The sequence below is a fragment of the Mobula birostris genome, chromosome 11, assembly GCF_030028105.1.
Source record: "Mobula birostris isolate sMobBir1 chromosome 11, sMobBir1.hap1, whole genome shotgun sequence".
In the NCBI taxonomy this organism is placed as follows: Eukaryota; Metazoa; Chordata; class Chondrichthyes; order Myliobatiformes; family Myliobatidae; genus Mobula; species Mobula birostris.
The window spans coordinates 74429806-74450339 of NC_092380.1; the positions used below are offsets into that span (position 1 = coordinate 74429806).

Here is a 20534-nt window from a genome sequence, read left to right on the forward strand (position 1 = left end):
CTCGATTATATGCCCTCTCTCTTGCTTTTATGCTGTCTTTGACTTTGTCAGCCACAGTTGCCTCTTCCTCTCTTTAGAATACCAAATCTTCTTTGGAATGCATCATCCTCTGGTTTCTGAATTGCTCCCAGAAGCTCCAGCCATTGATGCTCTACCACCATCCCTGCTAGTATCCCCTTCCAATCAACCTTGTCCCACTCCACTCTCATGTCTCTGTAATTTCCTTGATTCCACTGCAATACAGATATATCTGATTTCAGCTCCTCCCTTTCAAACAAAGTGAATTCTATCATATTCTGATCATTGACTCCTAACGGTCCCTTTACCTTAAGCTCCCTAATCAAATTTGGTTCATTGCACAACACCCAATCCAGAATTGCCTTTTCCCTAGTGGGCTCAACCTCAACCAGCTCTAAAAAACCATCTTGCTGACATTCTACAAATTCTCTCTCTTGGGATCCAGCACCAACCGGATTTTCCCAAGCTACCTGGTAGTTGAAATCTGCAATGACTATCATAACATTGCCCTTTTAACGTGCCTTTACTATCTCCCATTGTAAGTTGTACCCCAGATCCTGGTTACTGTTTAGAGGCTTGTACAAAATTCCCATCAAGGTCTTTTTATCCTTGCAGTTTCTTAACTCTACCCACAAAGATTATACACCTTCCGATCCTATGTGATATAGGATCTTAAGGATTTCATTTCATTTTTTACTAACAGAGCCACCCAACCCCATCTGCCTGTTTTTCAATACAAGGTGTTCAGCTCCCAACTACGGTCTTTTTTCTAAAGACATGACTCAGTGATGCCCACAACAGCACACCTGCCAATCTCTAATGGCGCTACAGGATCATCTACTTCATTCTGTAAACTGTGTGCATTCAAATATAACACCTTCAGTCCTGTGTTATCACACTTGCTGATTCTGCTCCTATGATACACTTCAACTCATCTCACTGACTCCAATTTTGCCATATCATCTGCCTGCCCTCCCTCACGGTCTCATTACACACTGCACTTACTTGTATACCAACTGCCCCTTCCTCAGCCTTTTAACTCTAGCTCCTACCCCCCTACCAGATTAGTTTAAACCCTTCCCCAACAGCTTTAGCAAACCTGCCAGGAGGGATATTGCCCCCCCCCCCCGAGTTCAAGAGTAATCCGTCCTTTTTTGTTACAGGTCATACCTCCCTCAGAGGAGATCACAATGATCCACAAATCTGAAACCTTCCCCCCTGCGTCAGTTCCTCAGCCACACATTCATCTGCCAAATCATCCCATTTTTACCCTCACTGGCAAGTGGCACAGGCAGTAAACCAGAGTTTACTACTTTGGAGGTCCTGCTTTTCAGCTTTCAACCTAACTCTTTATATTCTCTTTTCAGGACCTCATCCCTTTTCCTATCCACGTTGCTGGTACCAATACTGTGGCACGACTTCCGGCTGTTCACCCTCCCCCTTCAGAATGCTGTGATTCCAATCTTTGACCCTGGTACCTGGGGGACAACATACACCCGAGTGTCTCTTACACTTTGATAGAAACTCCTCCCTGCTCCTCGATCGAATCCCCTATCACTGCTGCATTGAATGGCAGAAATAATCCGAAAAAGTGAATCAATATGCATCTGAGTTTTAAAAGTTACACCATTGAGGTGGTGTAATTTTCGAATTGCAGTGATTGACACTCCTGTCGGCTCTGAGGGAGTTCTTGAAGAACGAACTGCGACGTGGCCGGTAACAACGCGTTGCGTTCGTGCGTCTGCCCGGCCGCCGTCCTTGTTGAGGTAGCAGTTCCACGTCAGCCGGAGGAGGTGGCAAGTGGGTCCGGACACGGCGGGGGATTGAGTACCAGTTGCGGACGATCGGGAGACCGTTTCCGAGTGACTCTGTCCTCCTCCCTCGTCTTGACAGTAGGTGCAGTAATCGCGCGGCCTCCGGTGGTTGTCCCTGCGCACCTCAGCGGCAGTGGCTGTTGGCGTCTGCGAGCCTGACCCAAAGTGGCGGGTGGAGCTTTCGGAGCCGCGGCCTACTCTCGGCGTTAAAGGTGCTCTCCGGAGCTGGGGTACACATTAAAGGGTCTAGGGTTCTTCTGTGTTGTTATAGTGAGGAGTTGTTGACCGGAGTAAATAAGCCCCACCCACACCCGAAGATCTTTATTTGTTATTGCTTTTATGTGGCTTTGCAGATCTAGTAAATTTTGTGTTGTAAACCATCGTCCCTTGCCCTAAGTAGCAGCAAGCATTAAATTGGCGACCCCAAGCTGCTGTCAGAGATGAATCGTGGAATAGAAGAACACTTCTAGCAAACTTAAAACTTGAAGGTGGTTTGCCAGCCTATCGTTCATTTAGTGAAAGTGCCGTTTTCTTCAAAGGAGGCCATGAGTTCTTATTTATATGGGGGGGGGGTAGAATTCGTTCCGCTGAAGACTTGTTTTTGTTGAGTCGCAGATCTGTTTTTTAATATTTCTTTAGTTGACTTCTAAATGTTCTGTATTTGCCATAATAAAATTGGTTAGCATCAATGATTCTTTTCACTGGATAACTCCTTTGTGGCTTGGTGATTCAAGTTATGATCAAATCCAACCATTGCAATTTTGATGATGTCTCTGGCTTGTTTTTTCTTATTTCTTTTTGTTCTTCATTATTTTCCGTTCTCCTGTGCACTAGTTGGACAAATTTATTACTGAGCTGAAGGAGACGCTGGGACTTTTCCACTTAAGCTCTATTCACTGTGTATGTGGATCAGATCATACTTAACCCAGTTTACTGCCCAGACTTCTCTATAGTTTTTACCAGTTCTGCACTTAGCTTTCCTGGGTATAGAGAATCAAATCATGATTCTCTGAAAGGCAAAGTTACCTGCAAGAGGCAAATACTGTGATCCTTGTGCAGTGTGCTGCTGAGGCTCCAGTTGTAGATCTGTTGATATTTCCCACTGATTCGTGACAGCTTGCTGTACTCCAGGGCTCTGTGATGTAAGAGATTAGGAAGGATGTGGAAGCATTGGAAAGGGTACAGAGGAGATTTACCAGGATGCTGCCTGGTTTGGAAAGTATGCATTATGATCAGAGATTAAGGGAGCTAGGGCTTTACTCTTTGGAGAGAAGGAGAATGAGAGGAGACATGATAGAGGTGTACAAGATAATAAGAGGAATAGATAGAGTGGATAGCCAGCGCCTCTTCTCCAGGGCACCACTGCTCAATACAAGAGGACATGGCTTTAAGGTAAGGGGTGGGAAGTTCAAGGGGGATATTAGAGGAAGGTTTTTTACTCAGAGGGTGGTTGGTGCATGGAATGCACTGCCTGAGTCAGTGGTGGAGGCAGATACACTAGTGAAGTTTAAGAGACTACTAGACAGGTATATGGAGGAATCTAAGGTGGAGGCTTATACGGGCGGCCGAGTTTGAGGGTCAGCACAACATTGTGGGCCGAAGGGCCTGTACTGTGCTGTACTATTCTATGTTCTAAAACTATTAAAGTATTAAAATAATAGATTGAGATTTAGCAAATTAGCATAAATGAAGTAAAATGATTCAAACAGAACTGCATGATCTCCTTCATGGAAATGATGACCACATTGAAATGTTCAGGGTATTTTAATTTGTTGACAAATCTTGGCACAAATGTAAATAATCTGTCACAGAGTGACTTGGGCCCATCTCTCTAGTGTGTTAATCATCTAACAGCAGGCTTAATAGCACGTCCAGTGCTGGAGTGGGATCAGATGTGCTGACAATGGCTTGGCATCTGACACCCAAGTCATTCTAGACTTCTGTATTTCATCAAGGTTGTGCTGAAGTCCATGAGATGAGCCACAAGTGGCTAATCAATAATGAGTCTTGCGAAGGGATTCTGCCCGAAATGTCGACTGTACTTTTTTTCCACAGATGCTACCTGGCCTGCTGAGTTCCTCCAGCATTTTGCATGTGTTGCTCGGATTTCCAGAATCTGCAGATTTTTTTCCCAATAGTTACAACAAATGGCTAATGGCTGTTTTAATATTGTGTCGCATATAGACAAATTTTGGATTTGTTTTGCATTTCCCACTGTGTATTTAAATGCATTGTCTAATATGCTCTATTTTGCTTGTGTGCTGTGAACTGATGTTATGAATTAATAAATTTTTTGTACCAAGGATTTGTATCTGAATTCATCTGTTTCTTGTCCCTCTGGTTTAAGATGGTGTTGCTGAAGACGACCGACAACATACTGGCAGTTAAAACAAGAAATACAGCTAAATACTTTATTAATAACACTTTTTGATTGATCTAAGCGCCAGACTGATTCAGAAAGGTTGGCTAAGGGCCGAAACGTGATCCAGGCCCAGAGTATATCAAAGTGACAGGGCCCGGGTTCTAGAGCGAGGAACGACCCGGTGATTGGATGATTTGGCCAGATGGATTGAAAAGGCAGGGTGTTGGGACTGGGGGTGAGGGTTGGGCCGGTTCTGGTTGCTGCTCTGCAGTGTTTACTCTGCTCCTCATTGCGCTGAGGCTTCGGCATGCTCCGGACTTCGTGTCTGTGGGCTCTGCGATGTTTTTTGCGCTACGTGCTGAACTGAGGCTGATGCTGTTGTCCTGCCCTGAATGCTCCATGCATCATGTCTCTGGACTCACTTTCATTCTAAATGCTATTTGCTTACTTTATTGTTCACATGAATCATTTTTGTTTTCTCTTTCTGCACGTTGGGTATTTATCGGTACCTTTTTATGGGTTCTTTTGGTTTTCTTGTTTTGTGGCTGCCTGGAAGAAGACGAATCTTGAGGTTGTGTAATGTATACATGCATTGATAATAAATGTACTTTTAACTTTGAACCTTTCCTTGAGTTCATTGGAACCAGTTTTCTTTTCATGAAGTGCCCTTGCCTTTGTCCTGAATTCATATTGTTCTTTATTTATCTGTCTGACCTTCCTTTCTAAATCCATTAAAGACTGCTTGAGTTTGATCCCTTTCTGTCCTATTTATGACCAGCAGGTTGCAGTTTTGACCATTTCAGTTGGTTGTGTTCATGGGGAAGAGGTGCTGTTGAAGTGACCATGGTGGGTTGCTATAGCCGCAATATGTTGATGGTCGATTGAATAGCTGATAGGTTCCAGTCAAGCTAATCACCTTTTTCAGAATTACATTGAGTTTCTTGAATGCTGTTAGAGCTGCCCTAATTTTGCCATGTTGATGAGTCTTTTACTTAATTTCTTGGAAATGATGTGAAATGTTCAGAAGTTAGGGGGTGAGTGACTTATCCCCTACCAGGATATACCCCTTACCAGGATATAGGGTGAAAATGTGTTAAAGGGAGCATTAGTGAGGCATATGACTATAGAGCTGAGACCTGTTGGTCTGAACTGGATGTTGATTGAGGATATGTTGTAACTATTGGGAAGAACAAATTAATTGTGCTGCATTCCTCCAGCATTTTGTGTGTGTTGCTCTGGATTTCCAGCATCAGTAGAATCTCTTGTGTTTCAACCTTGCCAATCTGCTCCCTAACATTTCCAAGGCTAAATTAGATTTTATTGTTTCTGACCCTAAAATGAGTTTTGAAATCCTCAACTTAATTATCAAACTTGTCCACTTGCATTTCCGTAAAGCCATTCCCTGTACCCCGGTTACCACTGGATGGATTGTAATTGTGATGGTCCCGTTTAACTTCTTGTCTTGTACTCAGCATTAACTTGAGCTGATACAACACTCTTCTGCCATATTGTGGCTCGCAGCATGTCCTGTTAAATCATTAATCTTGTGCTTGCTGAATTCCATTGGATCAAATGACACCTTAACTTTAAAATACCCTTTCTTTAATTTAAAATAATCCATCTTTTTTTTTACCATGTGTGGCATCAGGGCACCCTGGTAAAACTCAGCTCAACAGAGAAAGAATTCCAATGACTAGAGTCAATAGTTGTGATTATTGCAGGTCTAGCAACCCCAGTACATTATTGCAGATCTATCTGCAATGTCCTAGGCCAACCATCTTCAGTTGCTTCATCAGTGATTTTCCTCCCATCACAAGGTCAGAGGTGGATGTTTGCACAATTATTGATTACATTTGCAGTTTTTTTTCCAAAAATGACCGAGCTGTTTCCCGCATGCAGCAAGACCTAAGCAGCATCCTGGCATTGGCTGGTAACTGGAAAGAAACAGTAACAAATTCAAAATTGCCAGTTAGTGGCCATCTTCAGAACAGGGAACGTAGCCAGCTCCTCTTGAGACTCGATGGCTTTACATTGTCCAGTCACCTACCATCAGTATTTGGGGATGACCAGTGACCAGAAGCTTAGGTCGACCAGCCATACACAAGCACTACAGGAGCATACCAGGGGTTACAACTCCATCAGCGGGAGAATTGTGTATTATCCTGACACCATTTCCAAAGCACAGCCTAGCTGTATCATAGAATATGTTTCATTTGCCTGGATGAGTGCAGCATGAACAAAGGAACTCAACACCGTCTAGAATAAAGCAGCCTATTTGATTCGTACTCAGTAGAAGTCAAAAATATTACGGGAAATATGGGATTCTGCAGAAGATGGAAATCTGGAGCAGTAAACACAAAATTCTGGAGGAATTCAGCAGATCAGGCAGCAACTACGGCGAGAAATAAACAGCCGATGTTTCTCCGGCATTTTATATGTGTTATTCAAAATATTAAGTTGTTTTCCAACCAGTGAATTATGGCTGTTGTGCATGCCATCTGCAAGATTCACTGCAGTTACTCCCACACTCCAGAACCTTTTTCCACCTAGGCATGAGCAGTGGCTACACAGAGATACCATCACTTGCAGGTTCCCCTCCAAGCCACACTTCACCCTGACTGAGAAAATCTCCTCTGGTGCTTCTTTGTATTTGCCTTCAAATTTTGGAGCGCTCTACCTAACATTACCAGAAGAACTGCAGGGATTCAAGGAAGTAGCAACTATGGTTGTTTAAAATGTATTGTGACTTGAATGTTGCTCAAAAGTTTCTGCTTGATGGCTTTGTGGCAGAGTGTTATGATACATAATTTGTGTCATGTTAAAATCCCATTTAGCTGATTTGAGCTTCTTCACATTACTTCTGTTTCAACAGTTGTAAATGCTAGATCAGCGCATGTTATAGATCAAATTGGAGTGAAATAGTTGTACGTACAAGATTATATCACTTTTATGGGATGTGATTTGAAATAGAGCTTGGTCAAAGGTTCTGAAGATGACGATAGATTTCATTTTTAAAATTTGGTTTTAGTATTGATTAGATGAAAAAGGCTGGGGGAGAAATTTTGCAACATATGCATAGCAGATCAGGCAGCATTTAGCAAGAGAAATACTTTAAGACTTTCATTGGAATCTTTTATCACTGAGAATAATTACTGACCTAGATAATATTTTTTTCAATTCCCATTTCAAATTTTGCTTGGCTCTTACCCCGCCCCCCCATTGAGTTTTTGTTCAGCATGTTTGAGGAATTATGAGAATTTAATGAGTTTCATAATTCTTCAGGAATTTGATGTTTCTGTGCAGTCAGGATATCAGTTCAGTTCTGTTTCAGTTTTCGTTTATTGTCATTTAGAAATGCATGCATTAAAAAATGATACAACTTTCCTCCAGAATAATATGACAAGAAAACACAGGACAAACCAAGACTAAAACGGACAAACCCACATAATTATAACATATAGTCACAACAGTGCAAAGCAATACCATAATTTGATAAAGAGCAGGCCATGGGCATGGTAAAAAAAAAAGTCTCAAAGTCCCGATAGACTCATCATCTCACGCAGGTGGCAGAAGGGAGGAACTCTCCCCACCATGAACCTCCAAGCGCCGCCAACTCGCCGATGCAGCACCATTGGAAGCACCCGACCGCAGCCGACTCTGAGTCCGTCCGAAAACTTCGAGCCTCCGACACAGCCTCTCCGAGCACCAACCTCTGCCGAGCGCTTTGACCCTGCCCCGGCCACCGAGCAATGAGTAAAGCCAAAGGCCTTCTCTGGAGATTCTGGACGACACAGTAGCAGTAGCAGTGAAGCAGGCATTTCAGAAGTTTCACCAGATGTTTCTCCGTGCTCTCACGTCCGTCTCCATCAAATCAGGATTGTGCACGGCACCCTACTTGACAAATAACAGACATCACCACCGGAGTGGCCATTACGAGCTGCGTTGCGCCACCATCTACCCATCACCTCCAAGATATGCTTAAATGTTAATCTAATTTGTATTCAACTTTCTGTTAGTAGTACAAAGGAGAATGATAAAAGGGACATAGTTATTAGCTGGTCACTGCTAATGAATCATTCAAACTTCCATTGTAAGCATGAGGAAACTGGAGGGAATAGAAATTAGAAAATGCAGAATCAATGCAAATGACCTTACTTCTGCTTGTAATGCTGCAGAACTGGAGAAAGTTCAGGTTGTTTGATAGTGGGGAATTTTTGTGTTGGAATAGATAGCTTTTTATAAATTATAACTGCAGAATAATGTAAATGCTTCAGATGAGGGATTTAAGTATGTATGGGGAAAGTCTAAATTTCATCACATAGACTTCTCAGCATGCTGCTGTCATTGTTCAGCTCCAGTCACAAATAAATATATATATAGGTGTTTATGCCTTTTTTTTCATAATACTGTTGAACAGCTGCATTTATCCACAGAAAGAAACATATAAGCTTCAAAAGCAGTAATTTTTTCTAGAACCTCATGCTCAGAAATCCAGAAGCTCTGTAACTTTGAATGCTACATTGTGAATTATCTACAGTAAATGAAAGGGTGCGGGTTCAAACCCAATGCATGTTACCTTGCTGGGAATGTTTTTCATCTGAAACGCTGAACTGGGCCTCTTTAAAATGAATGTCAAGGCTCTCGTGGCACCACAAAGTTCACTTACCATTTGCAGATCCTTTGGATTCATAACATTTGCCAGTTATTACTGGGCATACATTGAGCATTCCTTTAATGTATGCTCTTGTGGTGTCCAGTGAACCTTGCTTGCTATGCGACAGATCATATTTGATAGGTTGCGTTGGGAAATTTATTTATTTTATTTCAAGTAACAAGCCCTTCTGGCCCAGTGAGCACCTGTCACGAATTATACCTGTGTGACCTACTAACCTGTATGTCTTTGGTCATAAATGAGAAAATCTGCAGATGCTGGAACTCCGAGCAAGGTTAGGTAGCATCTCTGGAAAAGAGTATAATTGGCATACTGTGGAATTCTCCATCTTGCTAAAGTTTCTCAACCAGGCAGAATTTGGAATGGTTTGGCCTCTGTTTCACAGAGTATTTAAATGAGCATCTCTCTTTCGTCGTGTTCAATTTTTGTCTTTGTCTTTGTTCTAAAATGTGCCTAATTTCATTGAACTGGTGGAGTTCAATTGTAAGGTGTAAAAACCGAGTGATTTGTGACCATTGCATTATATTTCTCTTTGTTTTCCTCAGACTTTAACGTGGATGATCTTGCCGTTCTTCAACAGCTCTCCTATTTTATTCAGCATAAAAGGCACCATTGGTTGCCTATTATTCCCCAGCTGACATCTGAAACCCTCACTGGGGCCCTGTATCCCACACTCCCCAATCATCAGGATTCTATTTTCTGTGCTGTCTTTAAACTTGCTTGTTTTTTTTTTGCTGCACTCCTATAAAATGTTTCTGGTTCTGTTTCCTGTTCTTCCCTTAAACTTGGGATTGACTGGAAAATGTATCATTCGACTGTGTAACAATTTTTTTAAAAAGTGAATTAAATATGTGATGCACCTTTAAAATAATAATGTCTGGGAAATCTACTGGTCTGGCACTACTAAAATTCTAACTGTGTTGGATTGAAGAAGTTTTACTGAGGTAGTGAGTTTATGGACTTGTTTTTATCTGTTCTCTGAGAACTGGTTAATAGTATTTGTTTATTTTCCATCCATAGATTGCCTACATTTTTGGGATAGTCTCCAAACGCTACCAACATGACAGCTGCAGAAAATGTCTGCTATACACTCATCAATGTCTCATTGGACTCTGAGCCTCCAAATGAAATTAATCTGAAAGTAGACTTGGGTAAGTATTTGCTTAGTATTATCAGCAATGGTAGAAGCACCTATTTTCTTGGATCTTTTCCATAAGAGAAACAAGCAAATGCTCCATTCTGACTAGAAAGCCTTCTAACAGGTGGTAGGAAAGTGGATTCTGGTTTTATATTGATCTATAGGTGATGCCAAACCAGGAAATTCCCCTTTCTCCAACCACTAGAATTAGGCAGTAATAAGAAATTCTACTTCAGAAGTTAAAAGACCTTATTACTATAATGAATTGGTGGTTGGATAAAGGGGCCATCTGGGTATTCTAAAATTTATGAAATATTTATTTAAGGCAAGTATTCTAATTGTACAAACAAAAGGATCCTGGAAATCTCTCTGGTGAGTACAGCAAGAAAAATATAAGTAGTTCAGCTGTATATATTTATTCATCATGTGGGGCAGCTGGAAATCAGTATTTTGCATATTAAATCAAGCTTATATTTTATGGCAGTGTCAATTTCAACAGTTTAAATTGTATTTACTAATTCATTTAGTGTTGATGTTGTGGCAACCATATTTGTGGTGTGGAATCAGATAAAAGTCAGAGCGGAGTGATAGCAAATTTCTTTACCCAAATAACATGAATGAACCATATGAGTTTCTGGGATGACTGAGCAGTCTTGTGCTTCACTGTGACTCAGGATAAGTTCATATTAATTCAAGGTGTATTAAAGTACTTGATTTGCTAATGCCTGGGATTAAGTTTATGTCTAGCTTGTATGATGTCTTGGTATCTTGCATAACTGGATTTTCATGGAAGGCCGGTGACGGTGGTGGAGGTGGATACGATAGAGTCTTTTAAGAGAGTCCTGGATAGGTACATGGAGCTTAGAAAAATAGAGGGCTATGGCTAACCCTAGGTAATTTCTAAAGTAACTACATGTTTGACATAGCATTGTGGGCTGAAGGACCTGTATTGTGCTGTAGGTTTTCTATGTTTCTTCTGTTTCTAAGTCTGAAGCTTAGTTTATTTGGGTCATGTCATATTTGCCTCGGAATAAGCATTATTTTCACTACTTAAGAGTGAGTTACTGTACATGATCATGTGTTGTGCTTTTGGGGGAGGTAAAACAGTATACTCTTTCCAGCTGTACCATCTGAGGTTGGGATCTTGACTTACAGAAGAACTGAGCATAACCTGTTGTTTAGTTCACCAAAATTATTGAGCTGTATACAGACTTTGAATTTTATAGTAGATTTATGATTGTTTAATGGGTAAGTTACTTTTACATATCCAAGTCAAGGTAGTTTAAATATCAGCTTGTTGCCTCGAGAATTTTAAATTCAGTAAATTAAATTAGTCTGAAATTAAGAACCTGATAATGGATTACAGACAGCATTGTCATAAAATCCATCTTACTTGGTAAAGACAGCTCCCATGTTTACCATATGTAGCCTGTATGCGACCACAACCATTGGATTTTAACTGTCCAACAAAAATACTTGCTTCTTTAATTGGGTTAGTTAGAGATGGGCAGTGAATTTGGACCAGGATCAATATGGGTAGGTACTTGGAACAGTGAATTGTTATGAGCTAGAATGTGCTGATTGAATGGAAAAGCACTTGGTGAAAAATGGAGATCTACTGTGGGAACATAGGAAGCAGTATATGCAAAGTTCTTTGGAAGATGTGGTACAGGCATGATGAGGTGAATGGTCACCTACATTGCAGAGATTTATGAAACTAAATAGTCTTTCAGGCTTTTTATTTAACCTAACCCTACGTCTTTTCTATCACTTGTCCCACCAACCTAGAAAAGGGAGATGTGAAGACTAAAACTGATGCCTTGAAGAAAGTAATCATCATGATTTTGAATGGCGAGAAACTCCCAGGGCTCCTCATGACAATCATTCGGTTTGTGTTACCACTACAAGATCACACAATCAAAAAACTGCTGCTTGTCTTTTGGGAGATTGTTCCTAAGACCACTGCCGATGGCAAGTTGTTGCAGGAGATGATACTTGTGTGTGATGCCTACAGAAAGGTAAATGAATGTTTCTGTTTTCAGTGTAACAATTGAAATATACAAATTTGAATAGTATACTGTCAAAGGCACCAGTTTTACTGTATCATAAGTTGTTTTTTTCATTAAAACTTCATCTCTAAGAAATATTAGAAAAAGGTGAGAATGCATTAAAATAGTTTGGCAGCTGTTGCAAGACCTTTCCTTTGCACTATGTGGGAAAACAACTGTCATCTTTGATCTTTCAAAAGCACGTTTGAAAATGGAAGAGTTTGAAGGAATGTGATTAATTTTATTTGGGTGGAGTTTTGTTTCCAGATTCTTCTTGTTATCTAACAATTCAAAATGAGTTGCTGAAATAGTAGCATTAGTGAATGTTGTTGCTAAAATATTTTCTTTTAGTTTGCTTTAAAATAACAAAGACTGAATTTTGAAATGGAAGATTTATTAAAAAATCAGTTTGAAATTTTGGACTAAAACAGCATTTCATCAGAAAATAGTATTTGCCAGGATCTGCAGTTTCCATGAAAGTTCTTTGTTGTGGACACTTGGTGAACAGGTCCTTGGTAATGATATTTGTAAAATACTTGAAATCGTATATTTGTTAGTTTCTTGAAATCTTTGAATTTGTTTTTGATCTGATTTTAAAATTGCACATTGAAAACGTTATTTGTCATATTCAAGGGTAGAAAGATGGCAGTTCTGGAAACACATTCAAAAATTAGATTGTAGAAGTTTTTAGCCAATAGCTGATCCATCTAATTTTAATCTCTAATGATACGATTAAAGAGAAATTCCATCAACAGTAATCAGTCCTAGGTAGCAATACCCACTCGCATTGAACAACTAAGAAATCCAGACTCAAATCAAAATGGGGAACTTGTTAAGCAATGAGTGGTTATGATTTAGAATGTGTTGTAATGTCTCTTAATCGCTTTTCTTAAAAATAAAATAAAACTTGTATGTTTCCTGTTGCTTAAAAAATTTCTTTAAAACAAAATTTTTCTTTGAAGGTAAGCAATTAGCAGAAATTTGTCATAGCAATTAATGTGACTTGGGATGTAGGATGGCTTTAAGTGAGTATTGATTTGTTCAGAATGTAATTTTTGTTTGAAGTTTCTTATTCTTTTATGCTGATTTGCTCACCTTGGGTGACAAAATAATAGCTTTGTGGAATCTAAAGACCCCATAGCTCTATTTACTGAATAAGTGCCAATGTTATTGAGCGTCTAATAGTAGTACTAATAAGATGTTGTTTAAAATTCATTAGGACCTTCAACACCCAAATGAGTTTATTCGAGGGTCCACTCTGCGATTTTTGTGCAAATTGAAAGAACCAGAGCTTTTAGAGCCACTGATGCCAGCCATACGTGCCTGCCTGGACCATCGACACAGTTATGTACGCAGAAATGCTGTGTTGGCCATCTACACCATATACAGGTAAAATAATACAGCATGAGGAGAGGCAATTTGGTGACAGCTGTTGAACTGAGGATCTGATTGTTTGTGCATGTGACACACATCAAAGTTGCTGGTGAACGCAGCAGGCCAGGCAGCATCTCTAGGAAGAGGTACAGTCGACGTTTTGGGCCGAGACCCTTCGTCAGGACTAACTGAAGGAAGAGCTAGTAAGAGATTTGAAAGGGGGAGGGGGAGATCCGAAATGATAGGAGAAGACAGGAGGGGGAGGGATGGAGCCAAGAGCTGGACAGGTGATTGGCAAAAGGGATATGAGAGGATCATGGGACAGGAGGCCCAGGGAGAAGGAAAGGGGGGAGGGGGGATTCCGTCTGGGTAACCTCCAACCTGATGGCATGAACATTGACTTCTCTAACTTCCGCTAATGCCCCACCTCCCCCTCGTACCCCATCCGTTATTTATATACACACATCCTTTTTCTCTCTCTCTCTCTCCTTTTTCTCCCTCTGTCCCTCTCACTATACCCCTTGCCCATCCTCTGGGTTCCCCCCCCCCCTTTTTCCTTCTCCCCGGACCTCCTGTCCCATGATCCTCTCATATCCCCTTTGCCAATCACCTGTCCAACTCCTGGCTCCATCCCTCCCCCTCCTGTCTTCTCCTATCATTTTGGATCTCCCCCTCCCCCTCCTGCTTTCAAATCTCTTACTAGCTGTTCCTTCAGTTAGTCCTGGCGAAGGGTCTCGGCCTGAAACATCGACTGTACCTCTTCCTAGAGATGCTGCCTGGCCTGCTGCGTTCACCAGCAACTTTGATGTGTGTTGCTTGAATTTCCAGCATCTGCAGAATTCCTCATGTTTGCGTTTGTGCATGTGATGTCACTTTGGTCAGGATCTGGTTATCGGGTTTCTTGAACAACTTCGGCTAAAGTTGTGCTACCTTGTCTTAATTTACGATTTCTTGTGATTTGATAAACGGAGAATTTTTTCTTCTGGTTATATATATCACAGTGTATATTTACAACGCATAATGAAATAGAAGGTACTGGTGTATTAAATTTGCTGGTTAGTTAGCTTAAACTATTTATTAGGATGTGTTGAAATTCAATTTATTTATAGATCAAGGCCTTTGCTGAAGTCCTCTGTGGTCGGCTCAATTTATTTCTAGACCAAGGCCTTTGATGAAGTCCTCTGTGGTAGGCTGTACCAGAAAGGTAGATGACATAATATCCAGGGTAAACTAATAGAATACAAAGTTGGCTTGGTGGACAGAGTTAGAGGGTAGTACGTTTTTTTTTTTAGCAGGGTTGTTTTTCTGGACTGAAGACCTATGACACGTGGTGTGCTGCAGGTGTTAGTGCTGGGTCCTCTGCTATTTATCATCAGTTTACACTCAGTGGCTACTTTATTAGAATCACTTGTACACTTTCTCATTATGCAAATACATGGATTCCAGTTAATTGGGACACATCTGGACCAATTAAGTGGCTTCCCCAATTAGCTGAAGTTTCATGGAAAAGTAAAACAAAAAAGACGAATTGCCATCTGACAGCGTAGCAAATTATGTATTTAAATGAAATACACAAAAAATAGAACGCTAGCAAAACTGCAGTATTTTAGAACTATGTTTTAGTTCTGAAAAGTTATCGACAGAGGAATTCATCTTGTGTACGTTGTCGTGTTCTTTTGATTGATGGTAAATAAACAGTTTCCATTGCTGACTGTAAGGAGTTCGTATGTTCTCCTTATGACTGCGTGGGTTTCCTCGTCCCACAGTTCAAAGACCATATCGGTTGGCAGGTTAATTGGGGATCTTAAATTGTCCTGTGATTCGGGTAAGGTTAAATTGGGGGATTGCTGAGCACGGCAGCTTGAAGTGCTAGAAAACGGTTGAACTTAAAATAACCTACCAAATCATACCAAATAACACATAAAACCTAAAATAACACTAACATATAGTAAAAGCAGGAATGATATGATAAATACGCAACCTATATAAGGTAGAAATAATGTATGTACAGTGTAGTTTCACTTAACAGAATTGGGAAGATTAAGCCAAAACTGATTTGTAGAAAAAAAATCGGCACGTACTCGCATGCGCACACAGGTAACCGTGCAAGGCTTCATGGTCATGATAGTCTTTCTTGGGGTAAACACAAGTGTCCGGTATTTGACTGCTACTTTTGTCCCTTATTTGGGAGTGAGAAAGTTGGCAAGTCTACTTGAACACCACCCCCGCCCCCCCCCCCCCCCCGGTCGGCCGGTCCGCAGTGCAAAAAAGGTTGGGTACCCCTGTCTTAGATAGCTCCTCAGATTTTAAATCAGTCCAGTAACACACACACCTTATCCAGTTTCAATGGGAAACCATTGATTAAGGTCCTCTTCAACATCTGGATCCTTACTTTCACGCTGTCGTTTTTGGGATGTTCTCTGTTTTCCCTGGTATATTGCCCATTCTTCTCACAGTTTATCTTGTTGATGTATCAGGCGTGCTATTGGCAATTGTAGCACTCCAGTTACCTCTGCCAATTGATGATGAGCGGTGGCAGGCAGGTGGCTTTTAATTTGATCTAGTATGGTATTTTCTCGGCTAGTGTCAAATCTTTTTCGTGGCATCTTGTCAAGGGTCTGGAAATTTTTAAAGTCAAAATTATCAAAGATCTCTGCTTTTTGAATCAGCATCTTTCAGCCCACATGGGTAATACAGGCACACGCAACTGATGTTATTTAAAAATGTTCGCTCTTAGCATGGTGTAGTGTCCAACATCCGACACTAATTAGAAACTGTTCAGCAAAAGTCTCCTGTCCTAATTAAGTGGCACGGTTTTCCAAGTATGTGAAGGTAATCCTGACTATTTTCTCAATTATTTTTTGTTCTTTAAGAGTTGACCCAAATAAGTGGCTGCCTCGAGTAACTCGTGGCCCAATAAACTGGAATCCACTGTATCTAATTAGCCAATGCTGTGGCAGCAACTCAGTACATAAAAGCATGCAGACATGGTCAGCAGATTCAGTTGCTGTTCATACCAAACATCAGAATGGGAAAGAAATGTGATGTAAGTGACCGAAACTGCTGATCTCCTATGGTTTGCATGCAAAACAGCCTGTAGAATTTACAGAGAAACAAAAAACATCCAGCGAGCCATGGTTCTGTAGGCGAAAATGCCTTGTTAATAAGAGAGGTCAAAGGAGAATGGCTTGACTGCTTCAAGTTGACAGGAAGAGGACAGTGCAGTGCCTATAAAAAGTATTCACCCCCTTGGAAGTTTTCATGTTTCATCGTTTTACATAAGTATTCACCTCCTTTAATTTGACACACCAAATCATCGCTGGTGCAGCCAGTTGTTCATAATTATTTAAATGGAGATCTATTTTTGGAGACCTGTGTTTCAATTGATTGTAGTAAAAACACACCTGTATCTGGAAGGTCCAAATGCTGATGAGTCGGTATCCTGGCAAAATCTGTACCATGAAAACAAAAGAACACGCGAAGCAACTCCACAAAAAGATTATTGAAAAGCAGAAGTCAGGAGATGGATAGAAGAAAATTTCCAAGTTGCTAAATGTTCCTTGGAGTACAGTTAAATCAATCATCAGGAAATGGAAAGAATATGGGCAACACACACAAAATGTTGGAGGAACCCAGTAGGCCAGACAGCATCTATGGAAGAAAGTACAGTCAAGGTTTTGGGCCGAAATCCTTCGGCAGGAATATGACACAGCTGTAAATCTGCGTAGACCAGGCCGTCCTCAAAATCTGAGAGATCGTGCAAGAAGAGTGGGAAGGAGGCCACCAACAAATCTATGACAACTCTGGTGGAGTTACAAGCTTCAGTGGCTGCGATGGGAGAGACTGCATACAACAACTGTGGTCCGGTTGCTTCACCAGTCACAGCTTTATGGGAGGGTGGCAAAGAGAAAGCCACTGTTGGAAAAAAAATCTCACATGAAATCTCAGCTAGAGTTTGCCAGAAGGCATGTGAGAGACTGAAGTCAGCTGGAAGAAATTTCTATGGTCTGATGAAACCAAAATTGAGCTTTTGCCCATCAGAAGAAAGCCAAACACTGCACATCATCAAAAACACACCTTTCCCACTGTGAAGCATGATGGTGGCTGCATCATGCTGTGGGGATGCTTCACTGCTGCAGGTCCTGCAACGTTTGTGAAGGTAGAGGGCAAAATGAATGCAGCAAAATACAGGGGAAACCTGGAGGAAACCCTGATGCAGTCTGCAAGAGAACTTGTAGAAGGTTTGGAGATTTGTTTTCTAGCAAGACAATGACCCAAACATAAAGCCAAAGCTTAATGTTTTTATTAAGGAATGGCTTAAAAACAACAAAGTTAATTTCCTGGAGTGGCTAAGTCAGAGTCCAGATCTTAATCCAATTGGTACAATTTGTGGCTGGACTTGCGAAGGGCTGTTCACTCACGATCCCCATGCAATCTTACAGAGCTTGAGCAATTCTGTAAAGAAGAAAAGGGAAAATTGCAATGCCCAGATGTGGAAAGCTGATAGAGACCTATCCATACAGACTCAAGACTAGCTGTAGTAGTTGCCAAAGATGCATCTACTAAATATTAACTTGAAGGGGCAAGTACTTACATAATTATTTTTTGGTTTATTTTTGTTTTCACTTTGGTACAAAAGAGTCTTTTCTGTTGATCAGAATCAAAAAAGCCAAATTAAATCCACTGATTCAATGTTGTAAAACAATACAACATGAAAGCTTCCAAGGGGGATGAATACTTTCTATAGGCACTGTAACTCCAATAACCGCGTGTTACAACAGTGGTGTGCAGAAGAACATCACTGAATGTACAACATGTTGAACCTTGAGGTGGATGGGCTACAAGAGCAAAAGACCATGAAGCTCCTGAACAGATACAGGAGGTACCTAGTAAAGGGGCCACTGAGTATATATTAATGATCTAGATGAGAATTAATGTGGCATGATTGTCATATTTGCGGTGTGGTGGACAGTGAAGGTTGTCTACGGTTACCACAGGATCAAGATCGCTTGCAAAAGTGGTGAAAGGAATGGCTGAGGGAATTTAAATCAAGAGTGCATTTTGATAAGTTAAACCAGGGCAGGGATGTACAGTGAACGGCAGGGCTCTGGAGAGTATTGAGAAACAGAGAGGCTTAGGGATACATGTCCATAAGTTCCCTGAGAGCAATGAGATAGACAGACAAGGTGATGAGCGTGTTTGCTTTCATTGGTTGTGGCATTGAATACAAGATTTGAAGCACATTTCACTTAGAACGTGTGTGGGTCTGAGCAGGAAGGATGTGATAAAGCTAGAGAAGGTGTAGAAAAGATTCACCAGGATAGTTTACAAAATTGGGAACTTTTTTTCCCTTGTGGGATCAGTTCATTTCATTTTTTTTTGCTAAGCAAGTTTCACAAAATGTTGGCTCACATGTAATTTTTTGTGGGAAAGGAAATTGGAAAGGTAAAAGCTAGGTTTTCATTGCATTTCAAAGTTGGATGTCATTTTGTGTTTTTTTTTGCAGGAACTTTGAAAACCTTATTCCTGACGCTCCTGAGTTGATTCATGATTTCTTGGTGAATGAAAAAGATGCCAGTTGTAAACGGAATGCTTTCATGATGCTTATCCATGCTGATCAGGTGAAATATTTGTGTCTTTGACAAATTATGGTCAAAAATTATTAAGTCAGTGAAAGCTCCATATGTACACAGTTAGTTTTATTTTATTTAGTGACACAGCGTGGAGTAGGCCCTCTGGCCCTTCAAAGCCACGCCATCCCAGCAATTTCGACAATCCCAATTAACCCTAACCTAATCATGGGACAATTTACCATAACCATTTAACCTACCCAGGACATCTTTGGACTGTGGGAGGAAACCAGAGCACGTGGGGAGCACCCACATACTCCACAGGGAGAGCATATAGAGACTCCCTACAGATGGTGCCAGAATTGAACTCTGAACCCTGATTCCCCGAGCTGGGAAAGAATATTGCTAAATGGTTAGGAATGTGATTAAATGGTGATGTATATTTATGGGGCAAGGTGCATCTAAACATGAAAAGTTTTGATATTTTAACATTTAATTTGGATACCTTGCTCTGAAACTGCATTTAATCATATTTTTTCCATACAAAGATAGTGAATGTGTTATAAAATTGCAAGAAATAGAGATTTTGAATATTTAACAGACAAATTCAAAAAACATTTGTTTTATGTGTAAGGAATCTGCAAGCTATTGCTGTAGTGTTATCAGATCTAGATTTAGCTACTGGAATTCTATAAATAATCTTTAATATAATTTTGTAATGTTTTCTTAGGACCGAGCTCTGGATTACCTGAGTACTTGCATTGATCAGGTTCATACTTTTGGAGACATTCTGCAACTGGTTATAGTTGAGTTGATTTACAAGGTAAATAATCAAACATTGTATGAATAAGGAAAATCTGACTTTTTTTTGCTTGGAATTGAAGAATATGCAAACAAATGGTCCTTGAAATAAAAGGGAGTGACAACTGTTCAGTCTCTCAGGAATGCTGGCAAGTTTTGGGAGTTGAGTGCAAATGCAGAGGTTCCTATCTTGCTTGTTGAGTTTTACTGGCAGATTTATGACTGCTCACATGGAACCAGACTCCTGCACTACGCTTGGAGTCTGTAGAGTCACACAGCATGGAAACAGACCTTTTGGCACACCGGTTTTTGCTGAGCAAGGTACTCAATCCCCATCCAAACTAGTTGTACTTGCCAGTGTTTGGCCCTTTAACCTTCTAAATCTTTCCAGTCCTTTTACCTATACAACTATTACTTTAAAATTGTTGTAAGTTGTTATTGTAGCGGCCTTAACCACTTTCTCTGGCAGTTCATTCCACAAAAGTGTGAGTGTGTGTGTGTCCCTCCTCAAGTTCATTTTAAATCTTTCATCTCTCACCTCAAATCTATGCATTCTAGTTCTTCATTCAACAAACCTGGAATAAAGGTTAAGTGTATTCACCCTAACTATTCCTCTCATGATTTAATATACCTCTGTAAAATCATCTCTCAGTTTACTGTGCTCTAAGGAATAAATTTCTAGCTTGTCCATGTCATTCACTCCCTTCAGTTCCAGCAATATTCTTGTGAATCATTTC

General features: G+C 40.6%; 1 protein-coding gene across 2 annotated transcripts in view; it reads left to right on the top strand.

Moving 5' to 3' along the window:
- Positions 1-1749: 1749 nt before the first annotated feature.
- Positions 1750-20534, top strand: part of copb1 (COPI coat complex subunit beta 1) — a 51768-nt gene continuing 32983 nt past the window's right edge. Inside the window, exons 1-6 of one of the 2 annotated variants that reach the window (XM_072272534.1) lie at positions 1750-1914; positions 9887-10017; positions 11793-12022; positions 13272-13441; positions 18933-19047; positions 19727-19819. In XM_072272534.1, coding sequence (XP_072128635.1) covers positions 9927-10017; positions 11793-12022; positions 13272-13441; positions 18933-19047; positions 19727-19819 — 699 coding nt within the window. In that variant the 5' untranslated portion in view covers positions 1750-1914; positions 9887-9926. The remainder of the gene's footprint in view (positions 1915-9886; positions 10018-11792; positions 12023-13271; positions 13442-18932; positions 19048-19726; positions 19820-20534) is intronic. The other variant, XM_072272533.1, reaches the window with a different exon arrangement.